At 38.2% G+C, this 21138-nt stretch overlaps 1 protein-coding gene and 1 pseudogene across 1 annotated transcript; both read right to left on the reverse strand.

Moving 5' to 3' along the window:
• Positions 1-6910: 6910 nt before the first annotated feature.
• Positions 6911-9500, reverse strand: LOC134801658 (uncharacterized). Its single transcript, XM_063774277.1, has 2 exons — positions 7710-9500; positions 6911-7030 (listed from the first exon to the last, which is right to left on the reverse strand). The coding sequence occupies exons 1-2, from the start codon at positions 9498-9500 to the stop codon at positions 6911-6913; spliced, it is 1911 nt and encodes a 636-aa protein (XP_063630347.1).
• A 10272-nt stretch (positions 9501-19772) lies between these two features.
• LOC134801546 (neuronal acetylcholine receptor subunit alpha-2-like) lies at positions 19773-21020 on the reverse strand (annotated as a pseudogene).
• Positions 21021-21138: the final 118 nt, after the last annotated feature.

A 21138-nucleotide genomic window follows, 5' to 3' on the forward strand; every position in this document is an offset into this window, starting at 1 on the left:
TTACACATAGTACAGTCGTCCCTGTCAAGTCCGCTTCTATTGGTTTCAGAAAGATCTATAAGCAAATAATAAGCTAATATTAGAAAATAGATAAAAAACACCTGCGATAAGGAAACTAGTTTATTTACATACCTTTAGGGTTGTGAAACTCGTTATTTTTCCAAGAAGGGTCCCAAATCCTCAATCCCCAGACCCTGACCGCTAACAACATTTGCATAGGATTGTTTGTTGGTTCACAATTTTCTGAACTATGGCGTACATGGCCCGGTTTGGGGCCGCTAGTGTTTACATTAAAAAGATTACCAGCGTAGTAAGAGAGACGGCTGAGATTTTATCTACGTCGTAAGATAAATGTCAACTGTTAAGAAGTTAGCAAATAAATTTGTAATGTTTGTTGTCTGTAAGTATTACTTGATTGCTTTTAAACGCTTCTCACTGCACCCACCTTGACATTTTTCTGTTTGGCCCTATGGTTGACTGGTAGAGAATGCCATGAGGCATTAAATCCGCCATTTGTCCTTTTCTTGATGTGCAATAAAGTTTAAATTAATAAAAAAATATATAAGGTAACATATACCTACTGATACGTCATCCCGTATAAGCAGCCTAGAAAAAGACTGTGTGATTCTGTATTATTTAGGTGCTTTAGATATGAACTTAACTTAGGAAAGAAGGGTCTTATATTATTTTATTCAGTAGATATCTGCTGTACCGGGGCGGCCTATCGATTCCACGAGAAATAACTGATTTGCAAGACCGAAGTGATCCTATAAGTGTACCGCGAACAAAGTTTTGTGCGGTACACTAAAAAATTATGCCGTTTTTTCTAAGAAATTACTTTTAATAATGAGTTACATTGCCTGTAGAACCGATGGCCATTGGGGCGGAAAGGTTCTCGAGTGGCGACCACGTACCGGAAGGCGCAGCGTGGGTAGACCCCCCACAAAGTGATTGACGACCTGGTAAAGGTCGCGGGAGTCCGCTGGATGCGGGTGGCGCAAGACCGGTCATTGTGGCACTCTTTGGGGGAGGCCTATGTCCAACAGTGGACGTCCTCTGGCTAATATGATGATGATGATGATGATGATGATTGAGTTACATGAGTGTTTTTTCAGCGGTCGCTCGGTCTAGGCTCAGTGTCGCTAAGCCGCCTGAACTGATTACATGCTCATAGACGCTGTTAACGAGTTCACCCTTGTTAGTACGAGAGCCGACTGCGTAAGGCTGCATTCTTGTCATGTAACCATCGATGCCATTGTCGTTAAGGGGCTACCCGAGGTTTTCATCGATTTTTAACAAGTTTTGAATCGTATCTCCTTTTTTTGCACTACAGATTATAAGACAAACGGTTATTGGTTTTTCAATCTTTTATCTTAAAAAAATTAATACTCATTTTTTATGAATTTTTTTAACATTGTTTAAAAAACTCTTTTTTCGTATCTAGTTTGCAGTGAAGGATCTTACATGAACGACATCTACATATTTGGGTTCGTCTTTGACGTCTCGAAAAAGGTGTCCAATGTTTTAATATGAAACTAATTAACACAAAAGTTATGGCCATAAAACCAGTTTTTTAGCCTAAAATTGTTCAAATTTGATGCCAAATATCACGAAGACAATGAACTTTGAAGTAAATATGGGATACTATATTGCTTAAAGCCGTTGCTGTTAATATAATAAACTACAAAAAACATTAGAAAACTAAGGGATTGGCGTCGAAGGTCATTGGCGTGGGGTAGCCCCTTAAGATAAACAGCAAATTTTATTTATTGTAACAAGAGACTACGCGTATAAAACCACAGAATAAATAATAGTACTACCGTACAGAAAGGACACTTCCTGTAAAACCGAAGTTTGACAGCGATTCAGGGACGAATCATGCTATCCCATTCTAATGTACGGCACTATCCCTTTCGGCTATTTAGGGTTGTCAAAATTCAAGTGATTATCTTATGTGGTCGTGCCCGGAAAAGGACGTCAAGTGGTGCCAACCCTAATAATTGCTCGGAGAAATGCTGAGTCGAACGGAGCCGAGTTAGCCCGAAGTCAGGAGTGTCTCCCCACTGATAAAACTACCGTTGGTCAGGTAGTAAAATAGACAGAACTTATTAATTACGTAAAATTAAGGAAATAATCCATTTCAAAAGTTTTATTTCATGAGTAACTATCGCAGTAACCGAAGACTATTAAAATTAAGGAACTTATTTGATAAAAAATTGATAGAGGTTAGCCAAATCCAAGGAACTCACGTTCTTAATGCGCCTTGCTTAAAATTAAAACCGTGGTATGAAACAAAGAAATTACATTATTCTGACTTATTATTTAGTCAATTACCAAACCGCCCACCGCTCCGCTCCTGCATGGACGTGACCTATGCTCCCCAAATTCACGAGTAATTGACTATTAACAAGCAATGAACTGAAATTAGTTGCAGCGTTGTTTGCACTAGATTTAAACTTATTTAGAAAATGCATGATACGGAACGTAATAGGTAAAGTTGACGAAATATAAAGTGAGCCGATCTTGTTCAAAGTTGTTCGAGAAATCGGCTCACTTTATATTTCGTCAACCTTACGTGGTAGGTACGTTGACAGCAATGTCGCCTGCCTGCGTTTCCAAGACCTGTGGTCGGTGGCGGATTTGCAGTCTTTGCCGCCCTAGGCCCCAGGCCCTGTAGCCGCCCCTTTCTCAGCACCCATAATATTGACCACATTTTTAGTTCTTTTTTATTATCATCATTGAATTATTTGTCACAATTTGCCACCCCTAATATCTAGCCACCCTAGGCCCGGGCCTTGGGCCTTGGCCTTAGGGCAAATCCGCCACTGCTTGTGGTGCGGAGATGCGTATAGCGAGGGTATGTTTGTTAAGAAGTTAAGAACCAATAGAATCACTTCATTTACTATTCTCGCTCAGCGCAGCTCTAGTCGGCAACTTTCTATGAATTGGTTCTTAACAATCATATATCATATATATCCTTCACTATGCATCCTGTCACATTGATAGTCAGCGCTTTGGAAAATGGCGTCGCTGCGCAGTTGCATTCAACGTTGCGTCGAGCAGCAGCCTTAGAGTTGACTAGACTCCGACGCTCGAGAGACGCTAGAGTGTGGAATAAGAGTTTTTGGATACAGGTTGACAACGGCAGATTTCCGATTTCAAAGTCAAATAATATTCATATTTCAAAGCCGATAAATATTTTTTGCTCTTTATCCGTATCGGTATATTAGAACTTGACTATCGAAATCTCTTTAATTAGCGTAAGCAGCAGCAAGCTGCAGGGCTAGGACGGTCGGCTTTTTATCATCTGTCACGCATAGCGTGACAATTATGACAAGTGATAAAAATGTGACCACGACACCGCCGCTGCAGTAGGTAAACAGTGAATTACAATTTCCTAGGCAGCTAATAATCGTAAAAATGACAAACGGCGCAGCATTAAAATTAGCGTTGTTTTTGTCGCCGGCCGCTGACAAATGATGGGAGCGGCTTGTTCGCGTCACTTACCTTCCTTTTCGACAACACGCTTTTACGCTGCGTCTTGCTAACAACTCGCGAACGCGACGCGGCGGGCCCAAGGCGTTCGCGTTCGCAACGAGATCGCCCACGTAGGACACTTCTATAGGTACCCCGCGCGTTCGCGTGTTGTTCGCCTACGTAGTACGCTGCGTTAGAGTTAGACCAAGAAAAGTCTGCAGCGATTTTGAAAGCCCACGCAGTGCAAGTGTTATTTATACGTCATAATTTCATAGAAGTTTGACGTTTAAAATGACACTTGCACTGCGTGGGTTATCAAAATCGCTGCAGACTTTTCTTGGTTTAACTCTAATTAACATGCAATTTCAAAAGTAAGAATAATTCCCGGCGAACATGTGTGCCCCAACCCAACGAATATGTGCAAACGCGATTTGTGCACCAACGAACAGGCCCACTTCGAGCTTCGTAGTGCCCGTAAGGCCCGTCTTTACGAAGCAATATACATATAATAAGACAATCTGCAATTTACCTACATTATTTTTTACTAAATATTTATTTAAAATATAAAACCACAAAATACAAAAACAAATACATTTCGTATCGATCGTATCCGGAACACCACGCTGCGCTCCAGAACACAAGTCATCGATGTAACTCGGAAAGCGGCTAAGCTGAAGTGGGACTGGGCTGGCCATGTCTGTCGTATGCCGAGTGAGCTGTGGGCCAAGATTACCAGAGAGTGGCAGCCCAGCTCAAAACGGGGATTTGGCAGACCACGTCGGCGATGGCGAGACGAGCTAGACTCCTTTTTAAAAGAATGGCCGAAGACTGCTCAAAGCCGGGAAGAATGGAAAAAACGGGGGGAGGCCTTTGCCCAGCAGTGGGACACAACAGGCTCTCAATAATAATAAATACATTTCAACACATTGATAGATCTAAAATTCACCTTATAAAATAAATTACAATTAAATAAAAACTAAATTACAACTAACACAAATAGTCCCCCAGATTTGATCCCTGCGGAAGGGTGCCCATAATGCTGGCTACATTCCCCCGCTGAATGGTAACTCTGATTTTTTGGCCAAGGAATGAGCCAGCCCTAGGATCTCAGGTGGTGTCAAGCAGCATCTTTTTTAAATCTTTATACAAACTAAGCGCATCCTGACACCAAGGTCCCAAAGTCTCAACCGCAAATGCCGCAAATAAATGATTGCTCGATAGTCCAGCATTAGGTACTTATTATTTATTACTACCCTATAGGGGGATGCCGTTTATATGTACTATATGGTCAAGCAAAACTTGTCAGTAGAAAAAGGCGCGAAATTCAAATTTTCTATGAGACGATATCCCTTCACGCCTACATTTTTCAAATTTGCCGCCTTTTTCTACTGACAAGATCTGCTTGACCAACTTTAGTTAAAATCTGATCTCAAGATCTTATTACAAAGCTAATGTTTTATTCTGTTAAATTAAAAGAACATACATACAGTCGCCATCAGATATATCGGAGCGGCCAAGGTGTTCACAATATCTGAACACGCGCTCTAACGCCCTGACAATAGAGGCGTGTTCCGATATTTGTGAGCACCTTGGCCGCTCCGATATATCTGATGGCGACTGTACAATAATAAAAATCTTACAAGCCAATAAAAATGGAGCCAGCATCCTTGGTACAATGCCTCAAGGGCCTATTCTAGATTTACCTAAGCTAGTTATTAATTTCGTTTAGTAGTACCACTGTTAGGTATTATATGTTAGGTATAAATTATTTTCCAGCTAAAAAATATTTCGGCGACACTGCGGTTTTCTGTTGTGTCGCATGTTCCTAACACGAAGTGCAAGTAGTGCAACAATAATTTCTAAGTACGAATAGGCTTAAAGTAACTATGTCCGTATTTGGTTGTCGAATCGCATAAGTGCCGAAATGGCAGGCGCCGGCAAAACAGCATTACTCACCTCCCCGTCACCTGACAGCCGCTCCAAATGAAACTCCGGCCGCAAACACCTTTCTTCCTGGTCGCTACTCGCTATAGGGCATTTCGCAGGAGGGCCATTTTTACGTGTCCGGGGCAATAAATGATTGAATTTACTGTTCAATAAATCTGAATTAATTTAGGCATGATCTTCAGCCTATATTCTGTCTGGTGCACTATCAAATTATTTATTTATTATTTATATAATACAAGAAAAAAAAATTCAAATGCCCAAAATGATGTTCGGTGGGAGTGTCCCGCACCCAGATTTTATGAAACAAAAAATTATTACTCAAGATGGGGCATTAGATCGGAGTTATAATGGGTATTCACGCATAGGGTATTAGTTAACTTGTCATATTCTTTATATCACAATAATGTGTTTGCTCAACTCATTGAATAAAACCAAATTTACGATGTGTCCCGGGCTAGTGCCTGATTTCGGTGTAATTTGCAAAACATGTCGGTACTCCTTCAAAGTTTTAAACCAGGAACTCAGTGTCTCAAACATAGTATGCTGTAGTTGTACCTTAACCGTTGAATAGAGCAGAGGTACAGTCACAGTATAATAAAGTGATTTTTTAAAGGTTTCACCGTCCTTCGGTGGGTTTGGTTCTATGTTTCTTTGAGATCGGTGGTGCAATTTACTCCGAAAATTTTAGTGCATTTATCGTTATGCAAGTGATTAAGAAATCCTCGAAAGTACGTAAATCCATCATTATTACATCTCCTCTGTATCACTCATGCTATTTCTGTAATTGCTAAAAAGCGATTAATTTTGACATCGCTGGTGTTGATTTCCTTGGATTCGGTGGATTTTTTGACCACCGATATCAAAAAAGTGATCACTGAATTCAAATCCTGCTTTGTAACCTAGTTTGTTGTACTAATTTATCACACTTAAAAAGTGCAAGATACTTGGTATAAACGTAAAATTATGTTTGTAAATAAATTAAGTCATAATAGGTACAAAATATCACTAGTTTACTATGAGTAGTTTTTTAAACCAGACGTGTGTTGAAACTTGAAGACCCAATGTTTCTTTCTCTGTCTTGATATTCTCTTCAAACCAATGAAGTAAATTATGTTAATATAAGGGACAGGATGATCAGAACAAGGGATTAAAAATAAAGTGGCCTTCTAATGTCGAGATCGCTTCAAAGGCAATGAGACCTAAACATAGACCCAAATTGAACATAGCAAATGTTTTAACAATCCTCAATGTCTTATGTCTTTATGTCTAAATATAAATAAAATAAATAAAATAAAATAGCCTTTTATTTCGACCTTAAATTTTTTTTAAATGGTACAGTTTTGTCATGTTATTGAATATTTGTCAAATTTGTCATGCTAGTCAAACATATTACACTATTATTATTATAATTTGATTTAGAATAAGGTTGGTTGTCATTTTTGTTAGAGTTGACATCGGTCGACTTGCCTCCCGGCATAGGCCTCCCCTAAGACCTTCCATTCCTCTCTGTTAGTTGCTCTTCTTGTCCATGTCCATGTTGGTCCAGCGATAGCTCTAATGTCGTCTTCCCATCTGCGGTAAGGTCTGCCTCTTTTCCTTTTCCCGTCTTTGGGGTACCAGGTTGTAACAATTTTTGACCATTTTTGTCCTGGCTCTCTGAGCATGTGTCCAGTCCATTTCCATTTTAGGCTATCTGTTACATAGGATACATCTCTTAATTTTGTGTTTTTTCTTATGGTGCTTAGTCTTATTTTGTCTTTCTTTTTGATGTTGAGAATACTTCTCTCTATGTTGTGTTGACATACTTCTAGGGATTTCCTATTTTTTTGTGTTAAGGCCCACGTTTGGCAACCATATGTCATGCTAGGGAGGATGCAAGAGTTGAACAATTTACTTTTGCATTTTAGTGGGATTTCCGGGTTCTTCATAACCTCTTTCCATGACCAGTATTTTTTCCATGCAATACACACTCTGTTTTCTGTTTCCTTGTCATTCTGGTGTTCTGGAGAAATTATCTGTCCTAAATATGTGTATTCATTTACATATTCTATTATGTTGTTGTTTATTGACATTTTAATTTTTTGTCCATTTGTCATAAGTTTAGTTTTTTCGGTGTTGATTTCCAGTCCCACTTTCCTGCTTTCATAAGACAGTTGGTGAAGCATTTCCTGCAAGTCATCTGTGTTTTCCGAGAGAAGTATGAGATCATCAGCAAATCGCAAGTGGTTCAGCAACCTTTCATCTATTTTTAAACCATATTCTTTCCAGTTCAGGTTTCTGAATACCTGTTCTAAAGTTGCTGAGAACAATTTAGGTGACAGTGGGTCTCCTTGTCTCACTCCTTTTTTCAGTTTGAATTCCTCGCCTACTGTTTCTAGTTTTATTTTTGCTGTTATGCATTTGTATATGTTGCTGATTATTCTTATATATTTGTTCTGGACGTTTTGCATTTTCAACGCTTCCCATATATAGCTGTGGAGTAGGGAGTCGAAGGCCTTGCTGTAATCTATAAAAGCTAGGTAGTATTTTTTACCATACTCATTGCTCTTTTCTATTATTTGTTTAATGGTATGAATATGGTCTATTGTTGCAAAGCCTTTTCTGAAACCCGCTTGCTCCTTGGGTTGGTTTTCATCTAACACTTTTTCTATGCGTTGTAGTATGATTTTGGAAAATATCTTGTATAGGTTTGACATGAGGCTGATGGGCCTGTAATTGCCAACGTCGTTTCTGTCGCCTTTCTTGTGTAGTAGGATGATAGTGGAGGTAGTCCATTGTTTAGGTATTTCTTCTTTCTGAAGGATCTCATTGAATAACGTGACGATGCTTCTGAGTGATGCTGGGAGTGTACATTTAAGAAGTTCGTTAGAGATTTGATCTTCGCCAGTTGCTTTTCCATTTTTTTGAGTTGACACAGCTTTAATAACTTCATTTTCTTCAATTAGTGGTATTATCTCCTCGTCGAGTTGATATAGTGACTTTAAGTTTGGGAGGGTCGTATCTTCGCAGTCATATAGTTCTTTGTAGAATTGTGTGGCAGCTTTTGAGATATTCTTACGTTTTGTTTCTAATTTTTTGGTTCTTCTGTTTCTCATGCTCGGTATCCAGTTACTATATTCCTGCATTTCTTTCATTGCTTTTGCTGTCCCTCCTGTTTGTTCCAGGTGCAGTTTGAATGTTTCGGATTGTATCTGCTTCTTGTGTTTCCTGATGTTGAGGTTAATTTGCTTGCTTAGTTGTGATATTGCAGCTCTATTACTTTTTCTGTCTTCCAGAAGTAATTTTCGTTTATTTATAAGATTTCTAGCATGGGGTCCAATTTTGTCTTTCTGTTTATTTGCAATACTTATTTGTTTGTTTATTTGTTGTAATCCATATTCTAATTTATTATATTTTTCTTGGAGGCTTTGTTGTTGTTCTATATTTTCGAGGGAAGTTTCCAGGTCTCGGATTATGTTTTCTGGGAGTATTTGTGGGAGATGGTTTTGGCCGGTTTTTATATTTTTTCTACTTTCTTTTGGGCAGTTGGAGTGTATTTTACCTTGTAACATTCTGTGGTTGGTATTGAAGTTAAGTTGATTGATAACAGATACGTCTAAGAACCATTTGGGTTTATTGGTTAGTATAAAATCAATTTCGTTTCTTATGGAGCCGTTTGGTGATATCCAGGTCCACTTCCGGTTTGGTTTCTTTTTGTAGACACTATTCATGATGTGCAGGTTGTATTCCAATGCTAGGTCTATTAGTCGTTGTCCATTGTTGTTGCGTTTGCCTGTGGAGTATGGCCCAAGGATATTATCTTCATTCTTTTTTCTTGTACCGAGCTGGCTATTGAAGTCACCCATTAGAATTATGTTTTTGTGTGATTTATCTAGTGCATATTTCAGGTCTTTGTAGAACTTTTCTTTTATATCATTACTTGCTACTTCTGTTGGTGCATAGATCTGTAATATTGAAGTTGGTGTTTTATGTCCAGGTAGCGTTATGTTAAGGATAGCGATTCTTTCTGAAATTGCCAGGAATTCTTCAATTGCCTTTTTGAGTGTACTTTTTATCATGAAGCCTACACCATACATTCCTGCAGTTTCTCCGTAGTGGAAAAAAATGTACTTTTCGTGTTCTTCTATATTAAGGCCCAATCTCCGAACCTCACTTAAACCGAGTATGTCCCAGTTAATTGTTTCTAATGCGTGTTCCAGTTCTTGTAAGGCTTCTTGACTTCTTAGTGTTCTTGTATTTAGGGTTGCAATATATATGTAATTATTTAGGTTTGTTTTTGTATTGTTTGTTTGTTTGTTTTGGTTTTGATCTTGATCTTGATCTTAGGGGGTTTTGGTCTATCTCCCCACGGGGACCAGCCGGGTTGGGGATCTTGTAATATTGTTTCTTACATTGTGAATAGTTACTGTCGTTACCGATGTCGGGCAATTCCTATACTCTATATGTGCTTTTTTCTGACCTCAGGTAGGCGGATGCCCGCATTATAGAGAAGGCGTCTGCCTTTTCTGGTTCAGCAGTCTTATCCACTGTTTGAGATTTTTCCTGGTTGTTTGTTTCATTTTTTTCAGGTTTGTGTATTTTTGCTGCGTTGGCTTGGCTCGAAGTGTTTTGTGTTGGTGATGTGGACTCGGATCTTCTTCTTTTGTCATTACTTTTCTTCTTTTCTTTGATAATAACCCTGTTGTTTCTGATCACCGCATAGTTGCCAGCTTCTTGTGCTTTCCTCAGTTCAGCTTGGAGTTGTTTTCTTTTTTCAAGAGTTTCTTTAGTGAAGTCTTCTGTTATATAAGTGTTGTTACTCATTTTCCTCTTATTTCTTAGTATTTCTTTTTTCTTAAGAGCCGTTGTTGTAGTTATAAGGATAGGTCTTGAGTTTCCGTTTTCTTTTTTCCTTCCTAATCTGTGCAATTTGTCTATATCACTTGAATTGATATCCACATCTATATTTTTTAACATTTGTGTGCAGTTATTAAGTAGGTCTTGCGAGTTTTGCTCTGTTTCTTCTACGCCGTGGATAATTATATTGTTTCTTTTGTTCGAAGTTTCGATGGTCTTCATTTTTGCGTTGAGTTTCTCGATTTCTGATTTTAGAATTCTATTTTCTTCGATTATAGGGCAAAGTTTATCATCCACGTTTCGTAGGATGCTCGCTTTCACGTTTTCTGTAATGATTTCTGTTTGTTTATTCATTTCCTCTTTTATTTTCGTGAACAATAGCTCCATCTCTTTTGACATTTCTTGGTTTGACGTTTCTACTGCCATGTTGCGTGCGTTAACAAAACGCGCAGTGTTTTGACAGTTTCCGAACGAATGTGGCCGGAAGTTTGTTATGTTGGTACTATTGGTGTTACTTATGGTTCACTTCGTGTCAATCTTGTTTCCTAACCTCTTAACGGGTTTCGAACACTCGGAAAATGTCTAAATATAGGAGTTACAAATTAGCTCAAGTGTTTGAGGGTGCTGGAGATCTCCAGCACCCTCAAATAATTAACGGGTAATTAGATCTTCAGGCATTAGTCGACCACTTCAAATAGTTTTAAATTGATGGAGTTCACGCTTTAAAACTCTGTTATTCAAAAATACTTGTTTTCCGTATTGCATCACATTGCTTTATATATTTTTTGAGCATTGATCAAAAGTTTCTTGTTTATCGGGTGTAGGTAACATAAGTTTCTTTTTGATGCGTGTGCGGTCGGATTGTGTGAAACAAACACCTTCTCCTTTATGGCACTAATGTGCGAATTTGTGGTCGACATGTCTGAAACTCGTTCCAGGACCATACATCGCCCATCACCCTATTATATGAGGACAGTCAAATAGTGTGGGATATCTTCTAGAGATGTTGTTTTACAAGCCGTAATTAGATTACTTTAAAATCTTGGGTCTATATCTATTACATTTATGTAAGCTTTCGACATCATTAGCCTTGTTACATCGCTTATAATCAAATAAGAATGAAAAATATGATTAAAATGTAATATGGTTGAGATATAAAATTGAAATGTGATTTTTGTGTATGCATTATTGAATTCGGTGACGCCAATTGATTTCAGTGCCTGCACATGATTTCGGTGTTTTTTAAATCTCAAATATCTTAAAAACTATAAGGTTCTAATGGAGGCCTCCACTACCAATATTTTTTATATTAAGGCTAGATTTTAGGAAATAAAGTCGCATATCAAATAAGTTAAAAAAAAATTTGGCACCGAAGTCAGGCACCGAAGGTCATCTCTGAGAAACGCCCTATACGTTTTTTTATGTAGGTACACTTTTATATCATAGCAATAGCAGATAGTAACCCTTGTCCACCTATTGTGGACAAATATGAAACTTGATGGTAATGCAAAGTGTTTTTTTTTAACTTTTAATTTACTTAATTTCAAGGCTTAGATAACGTTACTTTCTCAAATACGGCGATATTTTAATTAACTCAATTTTAGAGATACTCAATAATTAAATTTTATCAGAGAGTAACAAAAATTATCGTCGAAAAAGGCAAAAATATGACTAAAATTCGGTCAAGATCGTTATCATAACACAGACAAGAAGTTAAATTAGAGAAACAGATACTAACATTTGATTGAAGGTACTAAAATATTTATCCCCTTATTCATAAACGCGCTACAAACCTCAATTAGCTAATAATCGTTTGTCCTTATCAGTCATTTTGACTTATGTATTTGTAAGAATGGGATAAAAAATAATTTAACTAAATCAGGCCCGTAAAGTTTTATGAATAAGGGGTCTAGTCTGTATTTATTTTGCTAAGTTTGCACCGACTATACCTACTTCACGTATTAGTACATGTCGTGTCAACTTAGCTTAAACAGCCTCTATAAATAATTAAATAAACAACATTTATGTGCAAAAAAATATATTTTACATTTAATATTGAGCAGGTGGTTGTTTAGGCATGTAAGATCTAAACAAAATGATATAAACAATAATAACTACAACCAAATAAACACTGTTTAAAATATTAGCCGTATTTGCCCAGAAATCTCTTTATTTTTCCCATTAGTATCTTTAGAATCAGACTCCACTCTCCATCTTGGTAAAATCAAGTATTGACCAAAGCTAAAAAACACTTTATTTAAAACCAAAATATTATTTTGCTAATCCGCGAAAAGATAACGTGCTAGTCAATCAGTGCTAACCCGTTATACTTACTTGCGTATTTTTACATGCAATTAATATTCCCACCCTCCCACCGCAAAAATAAATACGCAAATAAATATAACAAACCACCACCAAAAGAATAAACCTCGACACGTGTTTCGCCTCTCTACGAGGCATCCTCAGGAGTTGTTGACGGTCTGACGCCCGGCAACGGAATGACCTGTCTAGAATGGTCGGCCATATTTATACCTTGACCACTCCCCCTACCGTGCAAGTGTGAGTGAGATGGAAAAATTCGTAATAACGGCGATGACGCAACATTCAATTGTTCGTTAAGAATCATGCCCCTATTGTTGTACCTAATTATTTCCAGTTGTTCCAGAACACCCAAACGCAATCCCTTTTCGCAAACATGTAAAATATCAAAAGAATGATTCTCAGATAAAGTGTGACCTGTATCTAATAAGTGCTTTGCAAAATTGGACTTCTCTGGATGGTTATGTCTATATGACGCAACATGCTCTTTATACCTAGTAGTGAAACTACGGCCCGTTTGCCCCACATACACTTTATTGCAATCGTCACAGGTAAGCTTATAAACTCCAGACTTTTTCCCATTCTCGATCTTATCTTTGCCATTGCAAAGCTTTGAGTGCAAAGTATTATTTGTCTTAAAGGCCACAGGAATGTCGTTAGACTTCAAAATTTTGTAAATTGCATCAGACAACTTGCCAACATAAGTTATGCTCGCTTTATATTTTTTAATCGGTTCAGAGGATCGTGCCGCATACAACATAGTGTTGACCATACTATTCCGCTTTTTCCTGATGATACCATTCACAACAGACTTATCGTAACCATTCGAAACTGCTAAGTGATAAATATTATTTAATTCAAACTGATAGTGTTCATCAGAAAGAGGCACAGTCAACATTCTATGCACATAACAATGAAAAGCAGCCAACTTATGCTGCCACGGATGCGTGGAAGAAGCCGGGATAACTGTATCGGTATGTGTAGGCTTACGGTAAATTTTGAACTGATGCCTGTTGTTTACTTTAGTGATTGTTAAATCTAGAAAATTCAATGAGTTGTCTTGCTCTAGTTCCTTTTTAAACTTAATTTTTGGATGCTTACCATTAATTTCAGCAATAAATGCATCCAGCAGGCCCATACTACCCGTCCAACAAATAATCAAATCATCCACGTATCTAAAATAGTATAATATATTATTGTTGCCCACAATATGCTGGTTCTCAAAATGGTCCATAAAAATATCAGCCATTAAAGGACTTAGTGGTGAACCCATAGCCAAACCATCACTTTGCAAATAATACTGTCCCCCAAATCTGAAATAATTTTGTTTCATACAAATCGCTGTTAGATCTATCAATTCATCTACTTCCCCTGGATGTAAACGTTGCCTTTCAAAAAGACCCTTAATAATCTCCAAAGTCTCTCCATATGGCACATTTGTAAACAAACTGTCTACATCCAATGAAAGAAGAACAGCATTATCTGGTATGTTAATGTCCTGGATCTTTTCTATTAACTGCAAGCTATTTTTTAAGCAATATTTCGGCTGGAACTGGGACTTGTCTCTTATAATGGAATTCAACCTTTTTGCCAGATTATAAGTTGGCGTCCAGTGGTCTCATATTTGGGTGCGCCAACTTATAATCTGGCAAAAAGGTTGAATTCCATTATAAGAGACAAGTCCCAGTTCCAGCCGAAATATTGCTTAAAAAATAGTCTGCATATTGGTCAAAGGCGAATGTCTTCAATTGGAAATGCACTTTGACGGGAAAACAAGACTGATATAATTACAGATTATCGACCAGCGCCACTGCCGCGAAGCAGTGGCGCTGGTCGATAATCTGTAATTATATCCGCGTGCAGTTTTTTATCCCATGCATCTTCTTTTGTAGGCAACATTACGCAATCTTGCGAATACGAGGCATGAAATATGCCGAGAAACATTAGAGGGATTACTTGTAAGAACATGGCTCGATCGTCCCTGTTTTAACACTGAATTGGCTGGCTGAAGCGCACGGCAACGCCCCCTGACATTATCGTTTGTTATATGGCACTGCTTCAACGCTCCATGTGCAAGTGCTTCTTCATGGTTGGTTATTATATTCTGTACACTAGATGGATGGTCTTGTCTGGTCGGTTGGATATTATTGCTGTGGACGGATGACGGCATGATAGCGACACGATAAAGCAAAAGACAAACCATTCTGGTTTAACGATGCTTTTGGATCAAAATATTATGTAATTGTGACAGTAAAACTGATGAATCTCCTAAACTTCACATCAAAACATATGCTGACGTATATAATGGAATTGGCGACGCAGAGCTTTTAGACCCAAGATACTCTATTTATCGCCGTGACAGACAGTACGAAAGATCTGGTAAAAGAGATGGCGGCGGCTGCCTCATAGCGGTTTCAAATAAATTATTTTCTACAAGACTGTGCAATTGGGAAGGAGAAGATGAAGACTTATGGGTTGAAGTCCGCGATAAGTATACAAATTTGACCTTTATTATAGGTACTATTTATATGCCACCTAATTCCACTACCTTAAAGTACGAAAAATACTTCGAAAACTTAAGTGATAGAATGGATTCTTGTGAGGAAAAGATTTTTTCACCTCAGCAGCTCGAACAAGGGTACTTTGCTTCTTAAAAACAGTGAGCAAAATGCGATTTTGCTCACTGAGTCATTTTGTCTCACTCAGTGAGCAAAATCGCATTTTGCTCACTGATTGTGTCTCACTCAGTGAGCAAAATGCGATTTTGCTCACTGAGTGAGACAAAATGACATTCAAGTGACCTTTATAGTCATTTCAACATGCGGGGTCTAATACAAGTTCGATATACTTGGGTTCTATTATCTCTGTCCCTCTAGGTATGTTCTCACTGCTTAGGGTGAAAAATTTTGTGTACTACACGAGATCAAAGTTATTTACATCTCGTGCGCTTTTGAATCCCTTACTACGCTCAAGATTCTAAATTAGATTCACTCGCTACGCTCGTGAATCTATTATAGAATCTTTCGCTTGCACGGGACTCAAAATAAGCACTCGAAGAAATATCAAACTTTGATCTCTTGTTGTACAAATAACTATAATTATTGGTGATTTTAACTTAGGGGCTATCAAATGGTCTCCTGACTCAAATGGTTGTTTCTTAAATCCTTCAGTATGTAATAATGGGGCCGCAAATTCTTTATTTGATTTTATGTCACTGAATAGCATGTTTCAATTAAATCCTGTTTTAAATGATAACTCTAGAATTTTAGACCTACTTTTAAGTAATTTTGTAGGCCCTATGGTCAGCAAGTCTGTAGATGTCCTTTGTAAACTTGACGGGCATCATCCGGCGCTTGATATTGTAATAAAAATTAATAATAGTGTAAGGAGAATCAGTAAGCCAAAACAATTTGGTACGTATAATTTTAAAAAAGCAGACTATTACATTGTTAATGAGAAGTTGCGTTCTATTGACTGGAATCTGGAGTTTGCCTCGTGTCGTGTAGTACGGTGGACGACATGGTTTCAGCTTTCTATAAAATTTTAAATAAGGTTATAGAAATTACAATCCCCAAGTCAAAACCTCGTAACTATCTGTACCCATCCTGGTTTAGTTCTGTCCTTATCAGTATGATAAAAAAAATAATGTCGACTAAGATACAAAAAAACAAACAATCCTCGTGATTTTTTAGAATTTCAGTTGCTTCGTAGTCGGGTACAAAACTAAAATAAATAACGACTACTCGCGTTATACGTCATCTGTAGAGAATGATTTGCATTCTAACCCCAAGAAATTTTGGTCTTTTGTCAAACACTCACGAAAACAGCCTAGGAACAGTAGTTCTTCTCTTCCTTCTAGCATGTCCATTGCAAACGTAATAGCTAGTAATGATTCCGATATATGCAATATGTTTGCAAGTCACTTCTCCTCTACATTTTCACGATATTTCCATCCTCCAATGGGCGATGTGGTGTCCAAACAAATTTCCACTGATGCACTGAACAACACGTTTTCTTCAGTTCGAATGAGTGAGTCATCTGTCATGAAGGAGCTTAAAGCTCTCGACGTCAGTAAGGGCCACGGTCCCGATGGCATTCCTCCGTACTTTATAAAAAAATGTAGCAGATCTTTGACTGCCCCATTGGTTAAAATATTCAACGAGTCACTGCGACACACCATATTCCCTACTATCTGGAAGGAGGCTAACGTTGTTCCGATTTTTAAGAAAGGTGATAAGACAAAGGTATCCAACTATAGGCCGATATCTGTTCGAGTGTCTTATAAAATAAAATAAAAATAAAATACTGTAATGAAAAAAAGTAATTTTTTGTACCATTTAATGCCAATAGGCAATAGGCAGTCAATTTGCCCATTCAAAAATCTTAAAACACATTATTAATCAGACGATTGCACGATGTGAATTTTCAATTAGGACTTTAATTAATTGGCGGTATGTAACTCTCATGAGGCAAGTAAATGGAATACATAACAATGTAAGTAATCACAGAAACTATGAAAACTATGAAACTATGAATGTTGTTAATAATGTTAGAGAAATCAAACCATTCGGTTTGTTGACTTATTGAGTCGAAGACAGTTTTGCTGGCAACAGGAACGCTACACCTTGGGAAAAACAAATACTTCACCACACCATATCCATTAAGAACAAAAGAATTAATTGAAGTAATTAAAAAAAAAAATAAAAAATAAAAAATAAATAAATCATTTATTCAGATGAAATAAACCCTATTATACAGATTTTTTTTTTTCTTCTGCCAAACTGCAGGGCAGTTTGTTGGCAGAGGGAACTCCCTTAAAACATAGATGGGTAGACTTAGCTAATTGCCTAAATCAGGCGTAGAAGATTTACGTGAGCATAAATACATCAAGGTCAATGTTAATAATATGATCATCAACGTTAATGACATAGAACGAGTAATAAACAGTAAAATTTTAGGAGCATCTAGACTATGCTTCGTTATGCTTTTGTTGAATTCAGTCAAAAATAGATAATGACTGAATAAACTGCCACATAAAATGCCTAACCGCACGTTGGCGTTGACATCCAAGAAGAACGCTATTATAGTCAGCACGGACATCACAAAAGCTGGCACCACTATGGCAGCTTCGATGCCTACTGCCATTCTTTCCAAAACAAATTCTACAGACGCTTGATAATCTCCAGTTAAATTCAGATGTTCCTGCGAATGTATCAGTCGCCAGGCAGTATACGTGTCCTCAAATGATAAGAATTTAAATTTTGTGAACACAATGCTTGCTTCGCTCTGTGACCATGAGTCATCATTTATCTTTAAAATGCAGTGTTTTCTGTCGTACGGCCAATCTTTCATTGCAGAACCGCACATAAGATTATGCATATTAGACTGTATACATCTGACATGTCCAGTATTATTCCCTAAACATTCATAAATAGTTATAAACGATTCGGAATCTTCAATCTCGTTGTTTTTGACCTTTAATTCTGGTGTCCAGATTTCATAAAAGTTTAAAACCGTAATCTTGATACCTATGAAGGTCGTCCAAATCCCACTTCAATCTAGCATCCTCCCATGCCAAGATTGTCCAACTGTAAAAAGTAAGTACTTCTTCTTGATAATCGAATTTTAGCATCTATTTCTACTCTCTTTGTGGTGTTACTGTTTGGTGATTCTAAAAAATCGTAACAATTAAGTATTTCAGTAATCAGCCTCATTTCTGCCGGAGTTTCTGGCCATAAGGACTCTAAAGCACTATCTTGGCAATAACTGAACTTAATAATAATGGCTAATATGCCCGCAGGGCAGTTTGTGGCGAGCTGTTGGGGAGTAACGACCCCACGGACCCGAGTGCTCCCGAGAGTCGGTCAGGGTCTCCGTCTCCGGCGTGTCTTCGTCGGCCGGAGTGGACCCCAAGGGGACCCGCAGGACTCTCAGCTCTGGCTTGCCTTCATTGGCCGTCCAGAGAGGAATCGCTAGAGCTATATGCTCCAGGGGTGGAAGTGAAAGATGCATAAGACGCGAGTTGGCACAGTGGCTGGTAACAGCCACTGGGTAGAAAGCGGCGCACACCTCTCGACACCCCTGAGCCGCTCACACCGATGTTGCTCCTGGTCGTCTTCACGACGGCAGTTTCAGGAGCCCATCTAGTCAGCGGCAAGTCACCACCTGCCTCGATGACGTGTTTTAGCACTGTTATGGCAGGTGTCCGGACTTCTCTACAATAGCCCAGTCTCATTGTCCACCCAAACTTCAATCCATAGACCGGTATACTATTCACTTTTTCTACAATAGTCTCAATGCCTGCTGCGACCGGTTCATGGGTGTTTATTGTTGCGCCTGTGAACGGGTTCCAGCAAGCGTTCTACATGACATTAAAGTTCTCCAAGGGGCCTCTACGTGTTGGATCTATATCCCCACGCAAGCCTATCAAAAGACCGGGATTTATAGGCCCGTGAATTCCAAAATGGCTAATATACAAATATAAGTGTACGAGGCCATGTTTGGTGGCTAACTGCTATTTAGTTGTAGTAATATATGGCATCAGCGAATTTGATATGTTAAACGCCCACTTTGAGATAACGAGGTGTTTTTGTTAACTTATCCTGACGTAGGTAGATGACTCTTGTACCGTTACTGATAAATTTCCCAAAGATCATTAATCTGTCTCTATTGCTGTCCAAGGTATAATAATGATTGGATTTTTAATCAAGTGACACTAGATCAATAGCAACGGTTGGGACTACGCGTAAAACTTTTTAAAAACAGAAATATTACCTATGTATAAGTAAGACAATCAGTCTGAGGGAGACATAACAAAACGCGAACTATAACAGTTTGTAAAACTTTTCGAGGGTGGATTTACTCTTGGCTCGTTGTTTGATCCGCTACTATATGCTGACATAACTATAGCAAGTTGCACCTTCTCGTATATTTTACATTTGTTTTTTTTTTATGTAAAGTGAAGATACTCAAAATAACAATCTGCAATTAAATATGTAAGAAACTTTAATGAATTATATTAAATTACATGGAACATGGAAGTAACTAAATTGGTCAAGCAGATCTAGTCCGTAGAAAAAGGTGGCAATTTTAAAAAATGTAGGCGCGAAGGGATATCGTCTCATAGAAAATTTGAATTTCGTTTTTCTACTGACAAGATTTGCTTGACCATCTATATGTACTAGTAAACAGCCTTAAGTATCCAAAACGAATGTGAAGTGTGGATTCTTTGGAATATAAGCCGAAAGCAAGTAAATATAAGTAACTATCACTACGAACAGATAGAAGCTATTAGCAATACTAATAAAGTTAACCCATTCTACATTCGGTTTAACATCCGGATCTCGCTCAATCACCTGCCATTTCCTAAACACTCCATATTTTCCATACCCATCCAAGACAAAATCATTATAAGAAACAATCCACGTGGGGGGTTGAGTTTTCTTCTTTCCCAAATATCTAAAGCAAAACGATAATACAAAGCAAATTACAGTTAAAAGAGTAGAGCAGCTAATGAACGACAATATGACAGGAGTATTTGCACTATGTTTAGGGGTGTTATCGGCTACTTCGTTAGAGAATGGCTGATCAAAGACATAAACAGTATCCCCATTCGGTTGATGTCTCTATAGTCCAACAGGAGAGCCGTCACTGTCAGCACACTTACCACAAAAGCTGGCACCACTATAGTAGCTTCTAGCCCCTCTGCGAGTCTTTTAAAGTGGAATTTAACGGTAGACTGTATTCCAGTGGTCAAATTCTTGAAGACCTTTGCGCGAACGATCTTCCATCCAGCATTTTGATACGCCTGCATGAAAAACTCTATATAGCTCAAGCTGAAGAACACTTTGGTTTCCTGCGGTCGCCATTGGTCAAACTGGAGCAGGCAACTCTTTGTGTCATAAGGCCAATTGGTTAAGTCAGAAGTGCAGAATACTTTGTATTCTGTCCGGATAACGCACTTTACGTGGCCTCTGCTGTTCAACCTGCATTTTGTGTAGAAGAAGTCAAAATCATCCGCATCTGCCGTATTTATCAGCTTCAGCCCCGGACTCCAAATGTCAAAACTTGAAACTTGCGTCGACTTTATATCCTTGTACTCCTCAGGCTTCCACATCAATCTATCATCTTGCCAATCGAAATAGTTCCAGCTATATAACATCAGTATCTCTTCGTTAGGATCAAAATGGAAGGACTGAAGTAGATAATCCATCTTCACGACCACCGTGTTTGTGTCTTTATTGACAGGGGGCTTCAAAATTTCGGCGTCGCAGTTAGTAAGCTTTTTCCTTAAGTTCTTTTCTGTTTCCATTTCTGGTGGTCGGGTGTTTAAGCTACATTCTTCGCAAAGGCAAATACTTAAGATAGAGAGTGTAATGAATGCGTACAGATTCATGGTTGTCGGTGAAATGTGGAAATTTCGTACGCCCACTTTCAACTGGAAATGAATATGTGTTGACCAGCGTGATAAGTATCAGATTAAATGTTAATTTGCAATCAACTGTCTATCGTCTCTCTACGAGTATTATAATTACCTTAAGTAGGTAGCTTATTAAGTTA

This window comes from Cydia splendana, chromosome 22 (genome assembly GCF_910591565.1).
Source record: "Cydia splendana chromosome 22, ilCydSple1.2, whole genome shotgun sequence".
Taxonomy (NCBI): domain Eukaryota; kingdom Metazoa; phylum Arthropoda; class Insecta; order Lepidoptera; family Tortricidae; genus Cydia; species Cydia splendana.

What these genes read in the sequence shown, in the direction of transcription:
- LOC134801658 (XM_063774277.1), bottom strand. Translation starts at nt 9,500, where the DNA reads ATGTATGGTGTAGGCTTCATGATAAAAAGTACACTCAAAAAGGCAATT. An exon ending in TCTCAGCAACTTTAGAACAG is followed by an intron (nt 7,031 to 7,709) that starts GTATTCAGAAAC and finishes GGTACCCCAAAG; the next exon opens with ACGGGAAAAGGAAAAGAGGC.